At 36.2% G+C, this 23015-nt stretch overlaps 1 protein-coding gene across 27 annotated transcripts in view; it reads left to right on the forward strand.

Annotated features, from left to right (window-relative positions):
* The window catches only part of PARD3 (par-3 family cell polarity regulator), a 598386-nt gene that overhangs the window by 446300 nt on the left and 129071 nt on the right, over positions 1-23015 (forward strand). For 24 of the 27 annotated variants that reach the window (XM_081554391.1, XM_081554371.1, XM_081554369.1 and 21 more), the window contains 2 exons: positions 1897-2007; positions 12169-12411. In XM_081554391.1, coding sequence (XP_081410517.1) covers positions 1897-2007; positions 12169-12411 — 354 coding nt within the window. The remainder of the gene's footprint in view (positions 1-1896; positions 2008-12168; positions 12412-23015) is intronic. The other 3 variants (XM_081554384.1, XM_081554387.1, XM_081554389.1) reach the window with 1 other exon arrangement.

Here is a 23015-nt window from a genome sequence, read left to right on the forward strand (position 1 = left end):
ATGAGTTTGAGCAAACTCTGGGAGTTAGTGAAGGACAGGGAAGCCTGGGATGCTGCAGTCCATAGGTTCCCAGTTGGACCCAACTTAGCGACTGAACAACAACCACAAATATACTCATTATGTTTACCTCCTAGGTATTATTGATACATTGACAAAAACAAAGGAAAGAGAAAGTTTTTTATTTTTAAAGCTTTGTATTTATTAGTTTTAAAAGCATGCTAGATATTTTCTCCCTTGTAAGAAGTCATTAGTTTCTGGGCTTAGGTTTCTAGGGAGTTTTTCTTTTCTTTTTGCAACAGAAATGATCTTCTAATTTCTGAATAACATTAAAATTTAGGGATATGTTTGCTTTGTGAAAGTTAATTTCACAGGAAGTTTTCAATGCCATTTAATGATACAGATAATTTTAAAGGAATAGTGGTGGTGATGCTTTAACTATTTTCTGTTTTAACCTTTTCAGAATGCTTTCCCTTACTTATTTATAACATAGTGTTACTTTAGTGAACACAGGAGGTATTCCAGTGTACTCAAATCCTGCATATTTGCAATCACATTTATATCAAAAAAGAAAGATGTATGCTCCCAAGCATTCTAGTAATTGAGATTTCTGTCTCTTTTTTTGTTTTTAAAGATTTTTTTTTAAGTGAACCAGTTTTTTAAAAGCCTTTATTGAATTTGTTACAATATTGCTTCTGTTTTATGTTTTGATGTTTTGACTATGAGGCATGTGGGATCTTAGCTCCTCCACCAGGGATGGAAACCATGCCTCCTGCTTCGGAAGTCCGAGTCCTAGCCACTGGACTGCCAGCAAAGTCACTTTTTTTTTCTCTCTCTTTTATATCAGCTTTGATCCTACCCTTTTACTCTTTTCTTTTTCAGTATGATTATCACCATAAGCCAAATTCCTACTTTGTGCTCAATTGAGAAGTCTCAATATACTTTATATACTTGTGAATGTGTAGTTGAATAACTGTCTATAAAAGAGTTGTTTTTTGAAACATCTGGTGACCAATCACTCCAGATGAATGTTATTTCTGGGGATGGAGCACATGCCTTCCAGGCAACATGGTCTGGTCTGGAGAAAAGTGGAAAAAAGCAACAAAGCAGGAAAAAGAATGGATACCAAGGCTGGGGTTTCTGAGGCATTTCGGATACAGAAGGGAATAATATTAGTGTTTTCTTGGAAAGCCTAGAATTCAGTGCCCATCTGTGGAAATGTGTGTGGACTGTTTTTCAATCATGTGTTTGTTCCTCATGTTTGTTTTTGATCGGATACAGATTTCCAAGTCAAAGATGCCACATTCGGCAATAGCGTTTCATCAGGTTTAGGAACAGTATTTGTTGAGACTGCCTTAAAGCTTTCAGTTTAATAAGCCCAAAGTATAGTCAGAGTGTAAATTATCCTTTTTTGCTTTGAACCTTGCAGATATGACCTTGTTTGTCAGGGTTTAAAGTATGACACATGTTGCCAATAAACCTGACTATGAAAATAAAGAATAGTTGTTTATGAAGATATCATTAAAATGATGTTTGTGGATCTTCATTCTGTAGTCCTAAGAGAAACCCACTCTGATGCAGATTTTTATCCTCCAGCACTCAGTTCTATACATTTATGGATTGTGTGTTTAATAAGGATGAACCATAAAGATTTTGTTATTTTTCTGTTGGCTAAAGAAAAACAGCTATGGAGGCCATTTCCAAAAATGATTTTTCTTTGAAAAGTTGCAATTAAAGTGGATTAAAGTAATCTGTCTGAAAATATTAATACTGGGCAGGAGGCATTGGGGCCTCATTTTGAGGATGCTCACACTTCGTTGAGTGCATAGGTCTTTATCCCAGGAGAATGACAATGCATTTTGTATACATTGACAAGTTAGAATTTTTTGTTATCAACAGGTTTGGCAAACATCGAAAAGATGACAAGATTGAGAAAACGGGTAAAATAAAAATACAGGACTCCCTTACGTCAGAAGAGGAGAGAGTACGGATGAAGCAGGAGCAGGAAAGGTAGATTCCAGTTATTTGGGTGGACCTCATTCAAGGGAGGCGCTTTTGTTCCTTTCTGCTCTTTCTTTTTTTGATATAAAGAAATTTATTTATGAAATTTGTATTTTATGCCTTTTTATTTTATTTTTCTGTGTCAGTCCAAATACTGATGGTTGGATCAATACAATGTAAAAACAATTAAAAGAAAAAAAACTTACTTTACTTTGTGGCATTGAAATGAATTTTATTGGTTTTGGTTAAGATCTTTGCATAGAAGATGGTAGGGCATATGAGCATGGTTATTAAGAGAAAATAAATCAGCATTAATGATCACTGAAAATGGCTAAAATATGTAATATTCTGTCTCATTCACCTATGAGTATGTAGTATATTGTAATAATTTTAAAGAAATATTCATCTGGAAATAAAACTATTTGAGTTTTTATATCTCATTTAAAATATTTTGATTTTTAATAAGAATTGAGGAGGCTATTGATTTTTTACTATGTTGTTTTCCTATCAAGTCAGACATCTATTTCTTTTTCCTCCTCCTGTTTTGCTATCATATTTTGTGTGACATTTTTTACTTAAATGTTTATCCATCTCTTCCTGAAAGATTGTTATCTACTATTGAATCATTTCATGGTGGGAACCCACAGACCAATGAAATGGATGAAAAGTTACTTTGATCAAGGTTATAAAGCTAAATGTCATCCTTAGCTAGGGTTGTAACCCAGCATCTCTAAGGCTAAGTTGGCTATTCTTACTATAATTCTAGAGTTGTGGCACCTTTGATCTCATTCTTAACAAGGACAGAAAGAAAAGACAGGCTTTTCTGTCAGAAGTGATTCATGTTTGGATATTTTTCATTCGTCTTTCTTATACCCCTGAGGGTTATGTTTTTGTGTTTTTGTGGAATGGTGTGATTCTCTATTTGTAGCTTTGCAGTTTATAAAATATATAAGTGGGGAAAAAATCTGCACTTTTAATCTGTTTTACAAAATTGAGTCTATTCTTCCAGTTCTTCTCCAATTAAAAAAAAAAGTCATTCCACCTTTCTTGCTTTTCTGACTCTCTCTGCTGCTAAGTCGCTTCAGTCGTGTCCAACTCTGTGCGACCCCGTAGACGGCAGCCCACCAGGCTCCCCCGTCCCTGGGATTCTCCAGGCAAGAACCCTGGAGTGAGTTGCCATTTCCTTCTCCAATGCATGAAAGTGAAAAGTGAAAGTGAAGTCGCTCAGTCGTGTCCAACCCTTAGCTACCCCATGGACTGCAGCCTACCAGGCTCCTCTGTCCATAGGATTTTCCAGGCAAGAGTACTGGAGTGGGTTGCCATTTCCTTCTCTGAACTCTCTCTAATCCTCACCAATTTAGACATCCCCAAACTTAATAAACTCACTATTTTTAGAACAGGACACGTAGTGTTCTTGGTGTGTAGAGTATGGCATTTAAGTGTTCAGTAGTATAAACATCTACCTTAAAAGACTTTCTTATCCCTTAAGGAAGAGTATATACCAGGTAAATGTATGAACTCAGATTTATCCACAAGCAAATATGTGATTTAGTTAGAGAATAATTTAATGGGTAGGAAGAAACATTATACTTCTCCCTATCTTGATGCCACCTTAGGGGGAAAGTGTCGTTAATCCTACACCATTTTTCATATTCTAAATATTCCCTTTTTTGCAGTTTAAGATGAACTGCTCTGTTTCAATGCGGAATTCTATCAACGTTTTCCAAAACCCTTTATAATGCATAGTCAAATTTTTACAGCCAAACAATGGTTTTACATAATGGCTTCACTTGTATTATTAATTTGCCTGAGGCACAGTTCACCTCTCCACTTTGCTTTTAATCCGCATCTCTGTACCTCTAATGATGCAGTACTTCTGGGAACTAGGTTGGTCCTAATGAATTTACAACATACAAGAGGCCTAGAATAAAGAATCTTTTAGGGTCAAGGAACAAGTGAATGGTCCATTAAAAAAAATCAATTAGCCTCATAATTTAAGAAAATTGTTTGACTGCATGTTTCAATAACAGTTTTTACAAGTATGTTTTATTTAAACTCATGGATCCTGTAACTGAGCAGGGGAATATATGAGACTCATTGAATTGCATAAGTGGTACTTGTTTAATGTGTGTTATTTTGATAAAGCAATTCTGCTTTTATAAACCCTCTTTCCTATTCTGTCTATTGACATTGACATTGCTCCTTTTGAGAATGAAAACTGCAGCTTCTTTGGGAAGAACCTAACTGGAGGTAATAGAGAAAACTAAATAAGCCACTGCCTATATTCTCATGACACTTTTCCTTCACTGCTGATGGGCAGTGAAACATCTCCTGTAATATTATTTACTACTGTAGCTATTTGAGTTCCAAAAATAATTTCGGCTGATTCTATCCAAAAGTAGAAAACCTGATATTCCTTAGTTATTAGTTATGTCACATCCACAAACCAAAATATTTTTTTTTTGTCTGCAAATCCACAAAGCCTGAATATGACTCGATAGAATATTGAAAAATCGAAAGGACAAATAAATATAGTTGAAAATGGTTTTTCCTACCTTGTTAACATCTATTTAGATAGTGAAAGTAAGTTAGATTCTTCAGAGCAGGGGTCTGAGATGGAATTTGCCTTCATTCTTGCTCACTTCCCTGCCTTTCCTTTCACTCACTGCTGTCACTGGGAGCTGGGGTCTCGGATACATGCTGTCTACTTGGAGAAAAGAGGAGAAGGATCCTGGTGTGGGTCTGTCTTTGGGCTTTACCAGCTCTCCCCTGTCAGAACCAAAGCCTCTGTGCCTGACTTCTCCTCTTGAGAAGTAAAACAGCGAGGGTGAAGTTAGCTGATCCTGAGATATGCTATTTTGATTTCCAGCTTTGAGTGCTGAGCCTGGTACCCCACCTGTTCAGTGATGCTGTTGACCACATTTGGTAGCCCCTATTAGCTCATTTGGGCTTCCCTGGTAGCTCAGCTGGTAAAGAATCCGCCTGCAAAGCAGGAGACCCCAGTTCAATCCCTGGGTTGGGAAGATCCCCTGGAGGAGGGTATGGCAACCCACTCCAGTATTCTAGTCTGGAGAATCCCCATGGACAGAGATGCCTGGCAGGCTACAGTCCATGGGGTTGCAAAGGATCAGACACGACTGAGTGACTAAGTACATTTAGGGATTTCCCCCAGTAACTGCAGTGCAGGAGATGCAAGTGACGCAGATTCAATCCCTGGATCAGGAAGATTCCCTGGAGAAGGGCATGGCCACCCACTCCAGTATTCTTGCCTGGAGAATCCCATGGACAAAGGAGCCTGGTGGGCTACAGTCCGTGTGGTCACAAAGAGTCGGACATGACTGAGCAACTGAGCATGCATGCATGCACATTAGCTCATTCCACCTCACAAAAGGATGGGGCTCTGATTCCCAAATAACACAGGTTCAATTACATGATCTCTGTAACTTTGGGCCCACTGAGCTTCAGGTATAAAGCACATCAATGGATTTTTCTGTTAACTCAGTGTCAGAAGTAATCTTTGGCTTTCTACTGTATTCTTGCTCTGTTGATAGCTTCATTTATATTTTAATGGTATATAAATATTGTGGTGTGGGGTTTCCCAAACAGCATTCATCAGCAGAAAAAGGGCTCCACATGCAAATATATTTGAGAAACACTTGGTTAAAAGCAGCTTATGCATATTTCTTTACTCCATTATTTCTCAACAGCCTAATTCTGTTCATGTACATTTTGAGTCACCAAAATGTGTGTGGGCATGTTCACGCTAAGTTGCTTCAGTCGTGTCCGACTCTGTGTGACCCTATGGACTGTAGCCCGCCAGGCTCCTCTGTCCATGGGATTCTCCAGGCAATACTGGAGTGGATTGCCATGCCCTCCTGCAGACAATCTTCCTGACACAGGGGTTGAATCCATATCTCATACATCAGCAGGCAGGTTCTTTACCACTAGCGCCACCTGGGAAGCCCACAGACTAGAGAATCATCATTTCCTAACTTATTTACTCATAGATATACATCCTTCTTCACTATTTTTTCCCACAAAATACTAGTATCTCTCAGAATTAAGAGTCATTTGCGAAATACTCTTGACAAGTCAAGACCATTGGCTCCTAGTTTAGCCATGTCCAGCTCATTCATCTAACTGGCTATAGAAATCAGAATTGGGTTTGTTTTTTTTTTTTTCTTATGATGACCACAATAAGTTTAGTGAACATTCATCATCTCATATAGATACAACATTCAAGAAATAAAAATTTCTGGCCTTTTTGCCTCCAGTTTCCAATCACTGGCATTTCTCTTTTCAGTTTTACCAACTGTTTCCAATATCTGCTTTGAGTAAGTTCTTGAAATTTTGATAGAAACTTTTTTTGTGGTCTTTCTTAGTTGATAAGATCCTTTTCAGAGATGGCATGTGTTTATTTGTTAGTTTTTGCAGGATTATCATTTAAAAAATATGTGTCAGAATGTAGTAGTAAGGTTTCTTTAAAGTGCATGAATAAGAATTAGTGAAATTACAGAAGGAATAAACTATATAGCAACAATAGGTGCATTCCCTGTGCATTTAAAAGAATAAACAATTTTCACTCCTTTCTGGCTTGAAACTTAGGATTCAGATTCCCTGAATTCTGACATCAGAACCCAGATATTCTGGATAATTTTTGCATGCAGGTCACATATTGTCATTCAAATACAACTCAACTTTTAAAGCTTATCCTTTTAATGGAAATATATATTTTTCTATAGCATTCTTCATATTTTCTCTGGCCCCTTAAATCCTTCAGAAAAGTCAGTTCTAATCAATGAGATTAGTTCATCAGACATATTTTAAGAACTTATTGTGCAGGTGAACAAATTTTTAAAGAATCTATTAACTTCATGGAAGTCCAAAATAGACCAATACTTGGGCAAATTGAAGCAGATTTTATTGACAGTCTGTAACTGGAGTAGGACAGTCAGTTTTATTTTTGATTAGAGCTTTCTTAGATGTATTTGGCATTATAGCATCTCTTTGAGTTGGAAATAATTGTAGGTGCGTTGACATTTGTGAAAGCTGGAACATAATGTGAGTGAATGAGCAAGTATCTGTGAGAGAGAATAGTGAGTGTGTGTGTGTGTGTTTTGGTTAGTCAAATATCATTCTAGTGTTTTATTAGCATAAAAGAGAAATTCTTCTTGCTCACAATATATTAAATAAATAAAATTATGGTATAAAATTTTTATTCTTACTATAATTGTTCCTCTGTCAAGAATTTCTTACCTTTGTTAAGATGGAGAAAAGATTTAAACCTCATAACATTAAAAAATCAACATAAGACATTATAATCAATTGTGAAAGTTGATGACCATAGAGCTTTGGGAAGGGGAGAGGTTGGTGGGGCTAGTTAATAAGGAACACTATACAGAGATGATAGTTGGGGTCTAGATCTAGTTCTCAAGAACTCAGCATTTAGCAAAGTGAGTAATTCTATACCCACGCTGAGACAAAGGGCTGCTGATGGGTGTACATTCTTATAACTGCGTAGATTCTGGAAAAATTGTGGTTGTGTTAGTGGATAGTATTGTCTCTGTGAATGCTTTTCTTTGATCTCTTTTTCAACTTTTAATCATTTTGTATTATAAATCTGCTGTTCCCTCATGGTAGCTTTGAGGGATGAAGTTTGACTCCCCCATCCCTAACCTACTATAACCACTGTGGTTTTCAACAGCTCCCTTCTTCCCTTCATTTGGAAATGTATCTTTAAAACAATTGTTCCTATTCAAGAATTTTTTTTTAAAGAATCCATTCAGAACATGGGAGGCTTTTCAAGTCAACTTTTGCCTCAATACTATAAACATATTAAAATCCTACTTCAGATAATAACTCTTCATATTTAGTGGGATATTTTCCTTCTTTTGAGAATTCAGCATAGATACTCCATTGGCAGCTTACGTCTAGGTAGATGGTAGTTGCTTGATTTGCCCAGCAGGGCAAGGTGAAGATTGAAGATTTCTGATGTCTGCCATTTACTCAACTGTTTTGAGGGGCAAGTCAGCATTCAGTCAGTTGACCACAAACCTCTCTTTGGTCAAACTGTTTTTTACCAGTTGCCTTGTTGCTTACATCTCATTCTGCCATGAAAGTAGGATTTTGTTTGATGAATTTCTCTAATATCGATTTTTAGAGAGGAAATATTGTTGGGAAAAGATCCAGGAACTTTATTCCCAGACTCAGGCTTCCGAATGGTAGTACAATAAGTTGGGGGACAAAATGTTACCCAAAAGAGTTGATTTCAAGCTCTTGAACATTGTTTTGAAGATAGTTTACACTTATCTAATAGTTTATACTTTCAGTAGCAATCTGAAATTTATTTTAATTTGTATGTTAAGTAATATTAGTATACCCTATCTTTGTAGATGTTAAGAGCAGTGTGTTGTTTTTTGTTTTTAATTAAAAACATTAAAGGTCAATTTCTGCTTCTTTGAGTTCTTTAAAACTTATTATTCAGACCATTCCACGTATTGAGGCTTTATAATGTTGGAGGTGGAAGTATTTTGAATACAGTAGAGTAATTTAAGGAACCATTGATTTTTCTATCTTGAGAAGTTGGTTCCTCAATAGTAGTGCTTATTAAGCCTTGTGTCTTTTCTGGATATGTAAGGACTATACTTCATAGTCATAAAAAAGTTATTTTCATTTTACTCTACTGCAATTAGTGTTAAAAGCCATTTATTGTAAAAGCAAAAATTCTAATGAATAGAAATGTTACAAGAACAGAAGTCTTGTATGTTTTATCTTCATCATGCATCATCCATTTTAATTAGAGAAAAGGGTGGTGAACACTGTGACAGAGTCTGGAATGAAAATCATTAATTGATGTCAAGCTGAAGAGAGACTGTTAGCATGAATTTAGTGACAGCAGGAAAGAAATTAACCTTATTACTTTATTTAGTATATTACATTATTTTGTGTATTATTTTCTATGCAGGTTCAAGGCAATTTCATTATCATAATGGAAAATACTTTTTTTTTCCTAACAAAAAAGAAAGGTGTGAATATTTATGTTTGAACATACCAAATTGAAATGATAAATTCTTTATTAACATTTTTAAAGGTCTTAATAAAAAGTTTTAGTAGTTGTTTTCACATTTTTTCGTAACATTCCAAGAATTGGGAAATAGTGCCTGAATGTGTTGCCCATCCATCAGAACAGCTGTCTGCCATCATTTAAACCTCAGAATGGTTCTCTTGTTTATGGCTCAGAAGGACATTCTGGGCTGCTTAAATCAATAGACATGTATTTCTTTGGCTAAGTTTTGTGCTAATCAGTTACTTTTGTCATTGCTGAGATTTGGCCCAAGATAAATTAGATGGATACTGCTAAACAACAACCTGACTGTTCAGAAAAACGGATGAGTCTTACATCTTAGAGATAATTTGTGACCCCAGGGTCACCGTAAAACAGCAGAGGGGGTGTCTTTTTATAGCATTGACCATCTGGAGCTGTTAAGGGCTACACTGCAAGACACCCTCTTTTTGAAAAGTTTCCTTAAACTATGTAATTTTCCTTAAACAAAATCATTTTCTCTCCCGAACTGAAAATGTTTTTTTTCTGAAATGAGAAAAATACGACAATGAAAATAAATATGAAAATATATGACATGAATATATAACTTTTGGTTGTGTTGCAGTCTCTTTTCTCACTTTATAATAAACAAGACATTCAAATGTAAAAGTATAAAATAAAATCATTGTGTGACTTTTATTGGCCGAATTGTCACTAAAGTGAGCCCAAACCACAGTGCATTCCTCGTTCTAAAGCTCTACTTTAAGTGCCATTGGAGCAGCAAGCTTTGTTAGCATCTATTTCTAGGATGAACATTAAAATACACATTGGTTCAGGGTAATAACCAGATTTGTCAGTTCTTTGAGTCGTATCCCTCTGTTGGTGGCCACAGGTAAACTGTAGCTTTACATTTTACATTTAAATTTGTGATCCATTTTTAGTTAATCTTTGTATCAGGGATGAAGTTTAAATTCAATGTGGGTTTTGCTCTGTTTGGTTTTGTTTTCATTTTTGCCAGTGGATGTCTAATTGCTCCACCACTATTTGTTGAAAAGACTTATTTCATTGAATTGCTTTCGTATAATTATGAGAAATCAATTGGCCATACTTGTAAGCTCTTTCTGAGTTTTTTTATCCTGTTCAACTGATCTGTGTCTCTCCCCGCATAGAAACCACATCATCAAGTGTGATTCCTCCCACTTTTTTTGTTCTTATCCCAATCGTTTAGCTATTCTATCCTTTGCCTTTTCATATAAATTTAAAAATAATCTTGTTTGTATCTACTAGAGTCTTGCTGGAGTTTTATAGCAATTACATTTAACTGTTTATCAACTTGGTGAGAACTGACTTTACTATGTTGAGTCTTTCATTCATGAAAATCATGTCTCTACAGTTTTTAGATCTTCCTTGATTTCTTTCATCATCATTGTATAATTTTCAGCATATAAGTCCTGTATATATTGTGTTAGGTTTACACCTATGTATTTTATACATATCTAAAAACAAACCATTCTTTTAGTGGCTATAAATGACATTGTAGTTTAATTTTGGCATCTGTGTTCATTGCCAGCATATAGAAATACAATGGATTTTTGCTTATTAATATTGTATTACTATTCTGTTACCTTGCTGAACTTTCCTTTCAGTTATAGGAGATTTTTTTGTAGATTCCTTGGAATTTTCTACAAAGACCACCATGCTGTCCACAAATAAGAATGATTTTATTTCTTCCTTTCCAGTCTGTATGCCAGTTATTTCCTTTCCTAAGCTGACTTCATTGTCTAGAATTTCACTATGTTGAATTATGGTGGTGGGAGAAGATATCCTTACCTTTTTCCTGATCTTAAGGGAAAGCATTCAGTCTTTCTCCATTATGTTATCAATGGGTTTTTTATAGATGCTTTTTATCAAGTTTAGGAAGTTAGTTCTGCTCTATTTAGTTGTTTCGAGGAATTCTCTCATGATGGCTATTGAATTTTATCAGATGCATTTTCTGCATCAGTTGATATAATCTTGTAATTTTTCTTCTTTATCTATTAATATGATGTAGTACATTGTTTGATTTTTAAAATATTGAACCAGCCTTGCATTCAGGCAATAAACATCACTTTGTCATGGTGTATAATTCTTTTTATATATATTACCAAATTCTATTTGTTAATATTTTGGTAAGGAATTTTGTTTCTATATTCATGAGAAATACTGACCTGTAGTTTTCTCTTTTATTAATGGACTATGTTCATCTGATTTTTTATCTTTTCTGTACTCTTTTAGATACATTTATGTATCATTTATTCTAGCAGTGGTCTACTTTGAATATAAAAAAGTAAATAACTTTGCAATAAAATGTTAAACACAGCCCAAAGTGTTGTTTTTATAAATAAGACTTCACTTTTAAGTAAACATTTAAATCTATAAGTATGTAATAGAAATATTTTTTCCCATTAAAAGTAATCAAAATTCCATCAAGGGTTGTTGAATTATCTTCAGCTAACTAAGACCAACTTAGCACAATATCAATAGATTGATTTCAGAATTTGGTTGAATACATGCCTTCTTGTCCTTAATCTCAGGATTTTGCCAGCTCTGTATATATCACAAAAAATAAAAGTCAGTATCATTAAACTGAGGTCTTTTGCCACTAATAAAGAATAATAGTGTGGATTCGTACTTAAGCTTCAGAGTATGTTGAATGTGTATGGTATTACTGTAATGTGAAGATCGTACATGTATATCCATACATAAATGTATGCAAATACAGTATATGTGTGTATAACTTTTTAAAAAGTGACTTTTTGCCTCAAAAAATTTCATGAATAAATGCAAGTGGATGCCTAAAACTATTCCTAGTTGATTTTTAGAGTTAGTTAATAAGTGATAATTTAAAATAAGATGTAAATTATGAGTATTTCTTATTGACATGAACAAAGCTATCTGAAATGATAATTTTTGAGAATCCATGACATTACCTTGATAATCTAAAATGAATATAACATTGTTTAGCCTATCCAGCTTCTTAGAACTGCATGAAAGAATATGTATTTTGCAATGTATTTTGATGAATGTTCTATATCCAGTTCTTAGGAAAAGCATAGTTTTTCTTGCTCCAACTTATTTTAATTTTACAGGATTCAAGCCAAAACTCGAGAATTTAGGGAGCAACAGGCTCGGGAACGTGACTATGCTGAAATCCAAGACTTTCATCGGACATTTGGCTGTGATGATGAGCTGATGTACGGGGGAATTTCTTCCTATGAGGGTTCCATGGCTCTCAGCACCAGACCCCAGAGCCCAAGAGAAGGGCATATGATGGATGCTTTGTATGCCCAAGTGAAGAAGCCGCGGAATTCCAAACCTTTACCTGCAGACAGGTAGGCGCCAGGAGCAATCAGAGTATTGCTTCCAAATCAGCTATTATATAGTTTGTGACAAGGAAGTAGATTGTTCGTCAATTCTCAAGCAAGAACTGCCTTTTATTAACGGCCTTTAAAAAGCTGTTGTGTCTAAGAGCATTGAGTTTATACAAATCAAAGCCTAATGGAAAGAACAGTAGAGATTTTGATAGCTTGTCTCATGATCCCAGTGTATTTCATCTTGTTCTTAAAATGGTTTCAGATGGGAGTACTAACCTGTGGTTTAAAACTCAGATAAGAAAAAGTTGGAACTGTGGTTTTTCAAATTAAGACATTTTTTTTGTTATTGTGAGGTGAGCCTCTAGTTATGATGGTTGAATAGATGAGCAATGACATGATTTGTTCTAATTATGGTTTATTTGGGCCATTTTTTTTTTTGGTGACATGATTTTCATGTCATGAAAGAATTAGTGAATGAGATGTATAGTATAGCCAGTCTTCAAACTGCTTGTTAACAAACCACAGATCTGATTGTGTACATTAGTATAGCACAAAGAAGTGCAATGCTGACCCTATGTTAATGGTTACGTATTTATTTCAAATTTTATCTGAAACCATTTAGAAACATCTTTTTCCATCCCTCCATTTTTCCATTCAAGCACCATATAAAATTTAGTTCATGAAGAAAATAGTACTCATTTTTTTTTTATTTGGAACACGTGCATGCTATTGTCATAAACAATACACTCATTCCATCCCATCTTATAATGGTGTCTTATAATCATTGCTCTATAGTGGAGCTATGCTTTGAACATTAAAAGTAGCAGGTTTCCCTTCAAACTAGTGGTTCTTTAGCATGCATCAGATACCTGGAGGGCTTCTTAAAACACAGATGGATTAACCCTTTTCCAGAATCAAAATTCTGGAGAAATCACAGAAATTTAAATTTTGTGTTTTTGTAATTATTTTTTTCAGAGATAAGCTGTCCATTGAACAATGATATTGCTAATCCAAAAAGTTGGAAATTATGGTACCTGTGAAGTATTTCTTCATCAACCTATAACTGAATATGAATTTGGCTTGGAAATAATGGCTTCACCTCCATTGCCTTTTTCTGTCAGAATAAAAGCTGTAAAAAAGTGTTTCTCAGACTAGAGTAGCATAGAGACTCTTCAAAAAACGATCTCTTGATACTGCTGTATAGAATTAAATTGTTTTGATTACAATGTTACTTAAATATGTATAAAAATAAAATAGGGCTGAACTCCTTCTGTTTATAGCCATTATATAACTATAAAACCAAACATCTTTACAAATTAAATACAAACAAAACAGCAAAACCATTACATGCAAATGAACAACATTACTTTAATGTGGCCAATAATGTTTTTTTTTTTAAATCTGAAGTCTTGCACAAATCATGAACATGGTAGTGGATGCTCCAGCGGCAGATTCGTTTCAGTTTGTTTGCCTCACAAGCCAAGGGCTGACTCAGTTCAGCCATCGCTCTTCTCAGTTAGATTCTGCAGTTCTTTCGCATGTCTGTAGCCAGTGATCTTTGACCTGTGCACCCTATTGATGTATCCTAATGCATGAAGTCCAACCTGCTTCTCTATCATTAACTCAAGACATCAGTGAAAGTAGCATTTCTTGATGCCTCTGTATCTATAAACTTAAATTCAGACAGGGAAATAACATACAAGATGACCTAGAATATGGTTCTATTAACTTTCTAAAAAGTTAAATAATGGAAACATAAAACTTAAAACTCCTTAGGGAGTGTTTATACCCAGTAAAGAATCTCCCATCAACTAACTAAATTTCACCCAAGTTTGCTGTTGGTGTCAGGTGAACTTTACTATTCAAATTTTTGGATTTCATGGGAGCACCGCCAGTCCATTGACAGTGTGAAGTGTAGCCTGAATCTGTTCTGGGATTTTTATTGTTCAGTAAGAAAGCCGTATTCTGAATTTCACTGCTTATCATTTTGATTGATCTGATGGAAATGTGGATCTGGTAGCCCCACATGGAAATAACTAGAGATCATTTATTAAGTGCTGTGAATTTAATGTCACTTTCTCCATTTCCACCTATTATCTATAAAATATTTTTTCTAGAATAGCTTCATACTCTGTCCGGCAATATGTCTGTGCCTGTTTAATTGACTTGACATGTGTACTATTATCTGACGGTACTCTTTGGTCATAGCATCATTGTTATTACTATTTATTAATGCTCTTGATAACATTCTGTGTTTTCATATTGGGTGTATGCCAGAGAAGCCAGACCTATTCTTCTCTTTTCTATGAATAACAAAGCTCAAACTCACAAAAGTTTAGGTATATTTAACTTTTATCCTGCTTGTAACCAGATTCTATTTTCAGTGATTCCTAATCCTATGTCTCTTTGGTGGAGTGTATATCCTATTTGATTGCTGTGTCTTCAGAGTGTGATGCAGCTGATCAAAATCAAATCAGAACTCTAATATCAGTTTGTTTAGTAAGGTCTGTTTACAGTGAAGCTGTGAAATAATATATAATTTCCATATTGGCTACGACTTCATCTGGGCGTTCATAAATGCCCATTGTTTATCTATGACCGAATCATCATTTTATTCAAAATGTCAGCCTGCAGGTGTGTTATTCATAAACTTTATTCAATGTTTCTTGACACTCAGCAAAAAGTTTCTTTTTGTAAGTTATACAATTTCAATCCAAAAGTTTTATGTGCTTCAAATACTTTAAAAAAAAATATTGATGGAATGACAGTCAGTAATGTTTTTTATTTATTTGAAGGCACCAACAATTTGTATTTTTATACTAAGATCCCAGAATCTGTAGTAAAAAAACTCCACAGAAGGACAGTTCTAATGGACATTTGCTGACTGTCACCATGCAATCATTTGCCACCAAGAGAGCACTGTCCTCAAATATAATTGAAATAAAATAGTTACTGTGCTGCTATAAATCTAAATAGCAGGAAAATAGTAGGCTAGACTCCCCCAGCTTGCTGAGGACACCTTAATGGAAACATAAATACCATAATCACAAGCTTTTTGCATGCATTTTACTACTAAAGAGAAAATGCCGATTTTAAAAGAAAAGACCTCTGTGAACTTGTTTTCTCCCCCATTAAAAACTGGAATCCAGTTGCGTCAAAAGGAAGTCTGCCAAACACAGAGCAAACTAATTTTCTTAGCTATGGGCCATTATTAGACATGCGCTTTTTTTTTAAAAGTTTGGGTCATATAACAAAGTTGTATTTGCTATTCAAAAAGTCAAAAACGATTTTATTTACTTACATTTACTTAGTATTTTTTTTTCATCTCTGCTTTTCTTGGCGTGTGAGAAAGATATTTCAAATGGAATCCATCTCATTGTAACATGTGTTTTGCAAGTCGATGCCCTTGCTGATGAATGAGCTCTATGCTGACCCCATCTCAGTGTCCCTACTACCCATCTCTGATCTTGGCCAGCTCCATCCACCTCCTCCATCTGCCTGGGCCACCTCTCTCTCCCTGCTTACTGAGGATCCACTTTCCTTCTTCTTGGCCAGCCCTGTGAACACTATTCCAGATCCCAATCCTACCCCTGCAAGGAGTCTGCTCCTCGGTCCCCCTTTTTGTCCCTTCTTAGCCTGTGTGTCTCTGCTGCCACTTTCTCATAGCTGGTGAGCTTGCTGATGTCTTGATCATGATGTTTAAAAAAAAAAAATCCTTTTTACCCTCTGGCTATTCTCTGCCCTATTTTCCCTCTTCACTTCTAATCCAAACTTCTTGAAAGATTAATCTACGATTGATAGAGACTGCTGTTTCTTCTTTCCTACATCTTGTTCTCCCCATGTGGTAGGCAGAATAATAGCCCCTGCAAAGATGCCCTGTCCTAGTCCCTGGAACCTGTAAATAGGCTACTTCATGTAGCTGAAAGGATGCTGCAGATCTGATTACATTATTTTAAAGTGGGGATGTTTCCCTGGATTCTCCAGCTGGGCCCAGTGGATCATAGGTGAAGGAGGTGAGAGAATCAAGGTCAGAGAGAGACTTGAAGATGCAGACTGCTGCCATAAAGGCAGGAAGGAGCCATGAGCCCAGGAGGGCAGTGGATTCTAGAAGCTGCTAAAAGCCAGGAATCAGGTTCTCCCTGAAAGCCTCCAGAGGAACCAGCTCTGTTAACCCCATGGTTTAAGTCCAGCAAAATCCATTTCAGACTTCTGACCTCCAGCACTCAAATGTGGTAAACTGGAGTTATCCTAAAGCAGTAGGTTTGTGGGCATTGGGTTACAGCAGCCAGAGTGTGTTAGTTTCCCAATCCTGGACTCCTGGTTCAGTGAACGCTTCTGTTCTTTCCCTCCGGGTCACTCTGGCCTCCTTGAAGCTCTGTTCTTTTAGTTTTTATGTCCAGTACTGCTGTCTCTTGCTTCCTTTCTGATTCCTCCTTCACTGTCTCTTTAGAGATTCTCTTCTATTTGTCTCCTAATTTGGGATTGCCTGAGGAAATAGCTCTGACCACTGATAATTCCTATGTGTTCCTTTTGGTTATACCTTTAACTGCTCTGAAGCACTGGTGATGCTTATTCTGCACTAGCTCAGTCCTCCATAAACCCTAGATTCTTGGAGCTAACTATCAGCATGTGCTTTCTGTGTCTCCCATCCAAAACCAAGTTCATTGTTTCTCAGTCCAGACCTCCTCTACTATCATCAGCCTAATCGCAGAGAATGCTGTCACCACCCGTACATCGACTCTAGACAATGTTTTCTTCTGCAGCCAGCCTCCCTCACCAGACATCAATCAGTGACAAAGGCCTAAAGATTTTACATTCGGAATAATTCCAAACTCCTTCTCTCCTGTTCTTACACACGGATGCTAGCAGTCATCTCCTAGCTCTTCTCCCAGCCTCCAGTCTTGTTCTCTTCAAATTCCCACAATACCTGCAGTTTTCTGTCTAAAATTAAAATCTGACATTTCATTCTCTTGCTTAAATTTGTTCTCCAGCTGCTCATTGTCTCCAAGATGCAGTCTAAGCCCTCAGCACGATGTCTATGGGCCCTGAAATCTCTCGTTTTAGCCTCATCCCTAATTATGTCACATTGGCTCACATCATACTTTTCCTAATAGAGGATCAGCCTCAAAGTATAAATCCAACTTCTTCTAATTCATGGATGAATTAAGTGGCTCTTTGGTGTTATATGTTCTGCAAATGTTACATTTTGGTGAGTAAAAACAAGCCATCACCATTCATTAAGCTATTCTAATATAGTTAGAGATGCAGCAATTAAATTAAAGGCTGAGGTGACATAAACAACCCAACAAATGAAATCTTGAAAGTAATGAAGCCATAAATAAGGTCATGGCTAATTTTAAAGACTTCTTGTTTAATTCTTTTTGTTGATTAACATTGCCTGAAACCATAATTTGTTTGGAGAACTAATGTGTAATGGGGGTTGTTTATATATTTATTTTAGCCTTAGAGAAAGTTTAAATATTCTGCAGAAATATGAGGATAAATGGAAACTATTTTAGACCTTGGTACTTATTTGGCAAACAGTCCTCCAGCAGTGTGTACGTTTTGAAAAGTCTTTCCTTTTGCAAGGCACTGAACTTTGGGGTCTTTGATGATGAGCTGGCCATACTTTTGGAAATTCCCTTTAGCCGCTTGGTATTTCATTTGATTTTAGCCTTCACGCAGAAACTCTAAAATCCCACTTTACATGCAGCTCATCATGATAACTCGTCTTTTTATTTTGACCCAACCACCTGGTTCTTCTGTCCTTTAGACAGTCCAAACTTGTGGATTCAAGTACCAATCTTATTGGTATTTAGTGGTCTTAGGTTGGTGGTTCTTTCCTTCTTGCTTCTGCACCAAGATGGAATACCAATCTGTTCTTAATATAAATTCATGAGGATTTATGTGGAGCCCTATTGTGAGATGCATTTTCAACTTCTTGGGAGACTTATCAAGATCTGAATTCAAAATCCATTTTTAAATTAACTTCTCAGATATTCTAGAGCTTTTCCTTGGACACTTCCAGCCCTCAGTGTGGATAACTGTTTGATCATTCTCTGTTCGATGCTTTTTCCTTTCTACTTCCTTTAGTGCCCCATTGGTTGATTTTGTGTAACTTAAGCAGTTGATTAGTAATGATGTTTATTTTCTTTTCCAATCCTTAGTCCTTAGATTCTTCCACTAAAACAGATAATGGAGAAAGGAGTGTGAAAATTCCAAACCTTCTGTATTGTCACAGAACAGAAAATAGATAGATTAGATAATTCATAAATAGATTAGATAATTCATATATTCTGTGGCTTTGTAGTAATTACTTAATATACACTTAAAATTGCATAAAAAGGGCTCAATAAATCTTTGTAGAATGAATGAATGAATATTATTATATACATTTCTGTAAAACTCAAAAAATATTTTTAAAACAATTTTCTCACTTTATACCTTTCATAATTAGTTCTAGCGAATAAACTACACAGGGTTATATTGTTGAATCCTTAGGAATACAGAGTTTTCAAAATATTTGTCTTTCAAATTAAATACCCTGGGGCCAGATAAGCATCTCCAGGGTGGTTCCTTTTGGTAGGATGGCTGAATAGGTGGGTGGCTCTTTCAGCTTAGCTTTTTTCTGATAACACTTAGAATTCTTAAAGAAGGTTGGGAGCAGAGATGCGCAGGAAGCCGAAGGAACTGAGGCTTACTGGAGAACATGGGGTATCCATGGAACAAGTTACAAGACAGCATGACTCTGGGGAGTTCTGTTGAACTGCCAGCTGTTGTGGACTCAGACCAGGACAGTGAATTCTGGCACCCCGTGTTTGGGGCATGAGGGTTTTCTCTAAATTTCACAGTCTCCATGTGGCCTATGAAGGAAAGGAAGACCTAGAAATGACTTTGGTTCTATAAAATTCTAATTCTGATGCAGGAGAGTTCCAATTTCAGTTTTGGTTTTACACGCTGTGTTGGCATGGCTTAAAAAAAAATCACCTGTTTTGTGACAGAAATTAAAGCTGAGGATAAATACTTATTTCAAATTATTCTCTTTTCCTTCTCTTTCTTGCTTTCCTTTCACGTGGATATTCAAGCTTTGCAAAGTGGTCAAGGGCTTAAACTCTTTGAACAAGCCCTGGATTCTGGTATGGATTCCTCTTCTAGCCTCTGTCCATCCCCCTCCCCAACACTTATTTGGCAGCTACAATGTACAAGGATGTGGGAGGGATCTGGATACAGAAATGAATAGGAGATTCCCCTCCCATTTCCTCTCACTCGGTGCCACGTGACAGACCACGCCCTGTGTTATACACAGAGTGATATGAATTCAATGGCGGGGGGAAGGCAAGGCGGGTGACACCAAACTGGTTGCCATTCCAAGTGGATTCTGGGGCCTTGCTGGAGCCTCAGGCCTGTGGAGGAATTATGCAGTTTGCTGCCTAAAAAAATAAAAGTTGTTTTTGCATGAGTATGATATTGGAGAATTCTGTTTTTTAAAGTATCTTTTGTGTGTGAAACTTTTAGGTTTCTCAACTTTAAATTTTGATGCTACAGTTGATGCCCGTGGCTTTTTACATTCTATACGGATGCTCAAATGTGCCTGGCTGAGGACATTTGATTGATTTCTGTAATTAAGAAGCAACTTAACCTGCAGAAATTTGGTATAGGACTTAAGCTTGAATAGTCACAGATTCATTTCTAAACCAGGGGGCTAGGATGACAAGGGTTATGATTTTTGAGACACAAAGAAAGATGGTGAGGGGTGGGGCTGTGGTCAGACCCTCCCTCAGCCTGTGATGTGAAGTGTGGATGAGCTCACCTTTGGAGACACTGTTTGGCTTCCCTCTGGAGGTGTGGTTGGAATTTTTTCAAGAGAATTTTCAGTAGCTCTGTGATATATTTAAATAAAAATGACCACTTAATTGCCTAGTATTGGTATTATAAATGCCTTATATTCATTATATGATAATTAAAATAAGGTTCACTGTTAATATGTAGTATAGTATTATGGATGTTTTATTTATGGAACACAGGAAATGTCCCTGGTGATTTTTTTTTTATTCCCAGTTTAGAAATGATAAATCAAATGTAAAAAGGAACTAGATGATTTTCTTTAATGGTGTGTCTTTTTCTGACACACACGTCCATGTAACTGGCATCAGCTACATACGTGCCTCACAAAATCAAGTCTGACTGCACCCAAGGATAGCTAAATGCCCATCAAGGAGTCAATGAATGCGTTTGAGTTGTTTCAATTAGCTAGGTGTGATTTAAAGGTTGCTGAAATCAAAAAGGCTTATTCATTTTTCATCAATAATCACTTACCTTAATATTTCATTAGAACCTGCTGATTTGCAGACCTCCTTCTGGGCTTTGATTCATTATGACTACAGACATAATTTAACTTTCCCTCTTTTTCCCATTCTGTGTTGTACTCTTTCATCTGTGAGACACTGTTAAGATGTTTCCAACATTCATGGGGCTCCTAATTGATCCAACTTTTTTTTTCTTCTTTAAACTGTACTTAAAGCTGAGGGTTCTAGGCTATGGAAAGCTCTGTGTGTGTGTGTATATGTCTGTGTGTGCAAAGGCAGTTTTCTTTCATGAATTGAATATCTGGTAATAACCTGCAAATTTTCTATTTCTTATGTTCTGAGAGTAAGGACTGATTTCTCATATGCAGAAGTCAGTAAGTAAATAGTTTGGGTGCATTCTTAGACTGTGCCATTAATATGAAAACATCTTGTATGTGGCAGACTCAGCAGATGAGACTATACTTTATGCATATACCTTGTTTTCAAAACAGTTCTCTGGTTGCTTTAGATGCAGACCCGCACTTCATCTCTGCGTACCTTTGTGTCCTCAGGTACTGGCATCATCTCTGGCATCTGTGATGCCCCCTTGGGGGTGCTGCATGGATGCAGAGAGGCTGAGAGATGATCCTCCCATTAATATGGCACATGTGTGGAAGACAGCCATTCCTCTTCTTAAACTGTCCATTGACTATGTGCTTGATCTCAGCCACAGACAATCCATGCAAGAGGTGGGGATTTGATTGGAACCTCTTAAAACCCCAAATTTCAATCACCTCTCCTTAAATGCGTAGAAAGTCCTCATTTTTTTAGAAGTCATTCATCTAAAACATGGAAACAGGTTAGATCCCTAACACAGACTGAGATTCTGACAAGCTGATGCTAGCAATGAAAAAAAAAATACATTAATAGATAGATATTTTTACTTTTCCAGATTAACTATAAATACTCTGTCTGTCTCCTATAACCATGTTAAACAATTTGTATAAATTACATATTATTAATATTCACCACTGTAGCATTTTTGAGGCTGAGTTAAAAATACTTCATGTAAAGAAATAAAAATTGTGTGCTTCAAAATTCGGTAAATATATATTGAATTATAAATATTTTCATTGGACAGGAAGCTTTCTTACCTTTTAAATATTTCCTAGAAAAAGTAGTGCTGACTTTCCTTATGTCCAAGATTTCTGTTACAGAAATATGACTGAAAAAAATGAACAAACCACCAACAGATATATAGATATCTGCTTATGGAGAATTTAAAGAAGACTTATGCATTTGGAGATATTAGCCACCACTAAAAATTAAAAGTCATTGTTTGCCCAGAGCTACTCTTTATATATTGCTTCAGAATGTTTGTTGGAAACCCTTTCCATAAAATAGATTTATTAGAGTTAACGTGACTTGCTTTGGGTGAGTATGTAGATTTCAGTAATTCTATTCTTTGCATATGATGCTCTTCACGATTCTGGGAGCAAGTGTGGAGGTACAGTAGACAAGGTCTCTTTGCTAGACTTCTCCTTTACCTCTGTGATCTTCTCACCCTGCCTGTCCTGCTTAACAGTCTTTGTTTCTTCTGCCCTTGAATACAGGTCTGAGGAAGCACAGCAGGTTACATTGTCCACTGAGGTGGTTTTAGATTTAGATCTTGGCTCTGCCGTTTACTTGAATGTTTGGCAAGTTATTTAACCTCTGTAAGCCTCGTTAAACTCATCTGTATTTAAAATTTTTTGTCCCATTGTTGGACCATATGTCAGCTGTGTCCTGATTTTTATATTTAGAAAATACATTCTTTATAACTGTCCGTCATGATCTGTGTTAGCGACTGTTGGGGGTAAAAGCGAAATACAGGTCCAGCCTCTGATAGTAATGCTCTTCTAGTCTTTTGGGAGAACAATAGATGGATTTAAATAACACAACCGGTTTTATGGACCATGCTGTTTATTCTAATAGCTAGACCAGAATGGTTTGATTGACTTTTTAAAAATCTGGTATGTTTTTTACCATATGGCCAAAGCCATATCTAGAGTGCCAAGCTAATAAGCCTTCTTTTCTCTGCCAGTGAACCATGAAAGTTGTTAGCAAAATGTTTTATTGTGAATTGATCCGTTTTCCAAGCTCTTGGTGATATAAACACCATCTTAAAGATAAAGTGTAGATTACCAAACATTAGTCACTGAAAATTTGTTGCACCAAAGGACCATAGGCCACCTGTCTATGAGATGACCCAGAGTGGAAGGTACATATTATGGTTAGGGATGCCTGAAAAATGTTATAAAATTACCCTAAATCAGTTGGTTGTGGGTACACAGTACA

Source organism: Giraffa tippelskirchi, chromosome 13, assembly GCF_054371585.1.
Source record: "Giraffa tippelskirchi isolate mGirTip1 chromosome 13, T2T-mGirTip1v1.2.pri, whole genome shotgun sequence".
Taxonomy (NCBI): domain Eukaryota; kingdom Metazoa; phylum Chordata; class Mammalia; order Artiodactyla; family Giraffidae; genus Giraffa; species Giraffa tippelskirchi.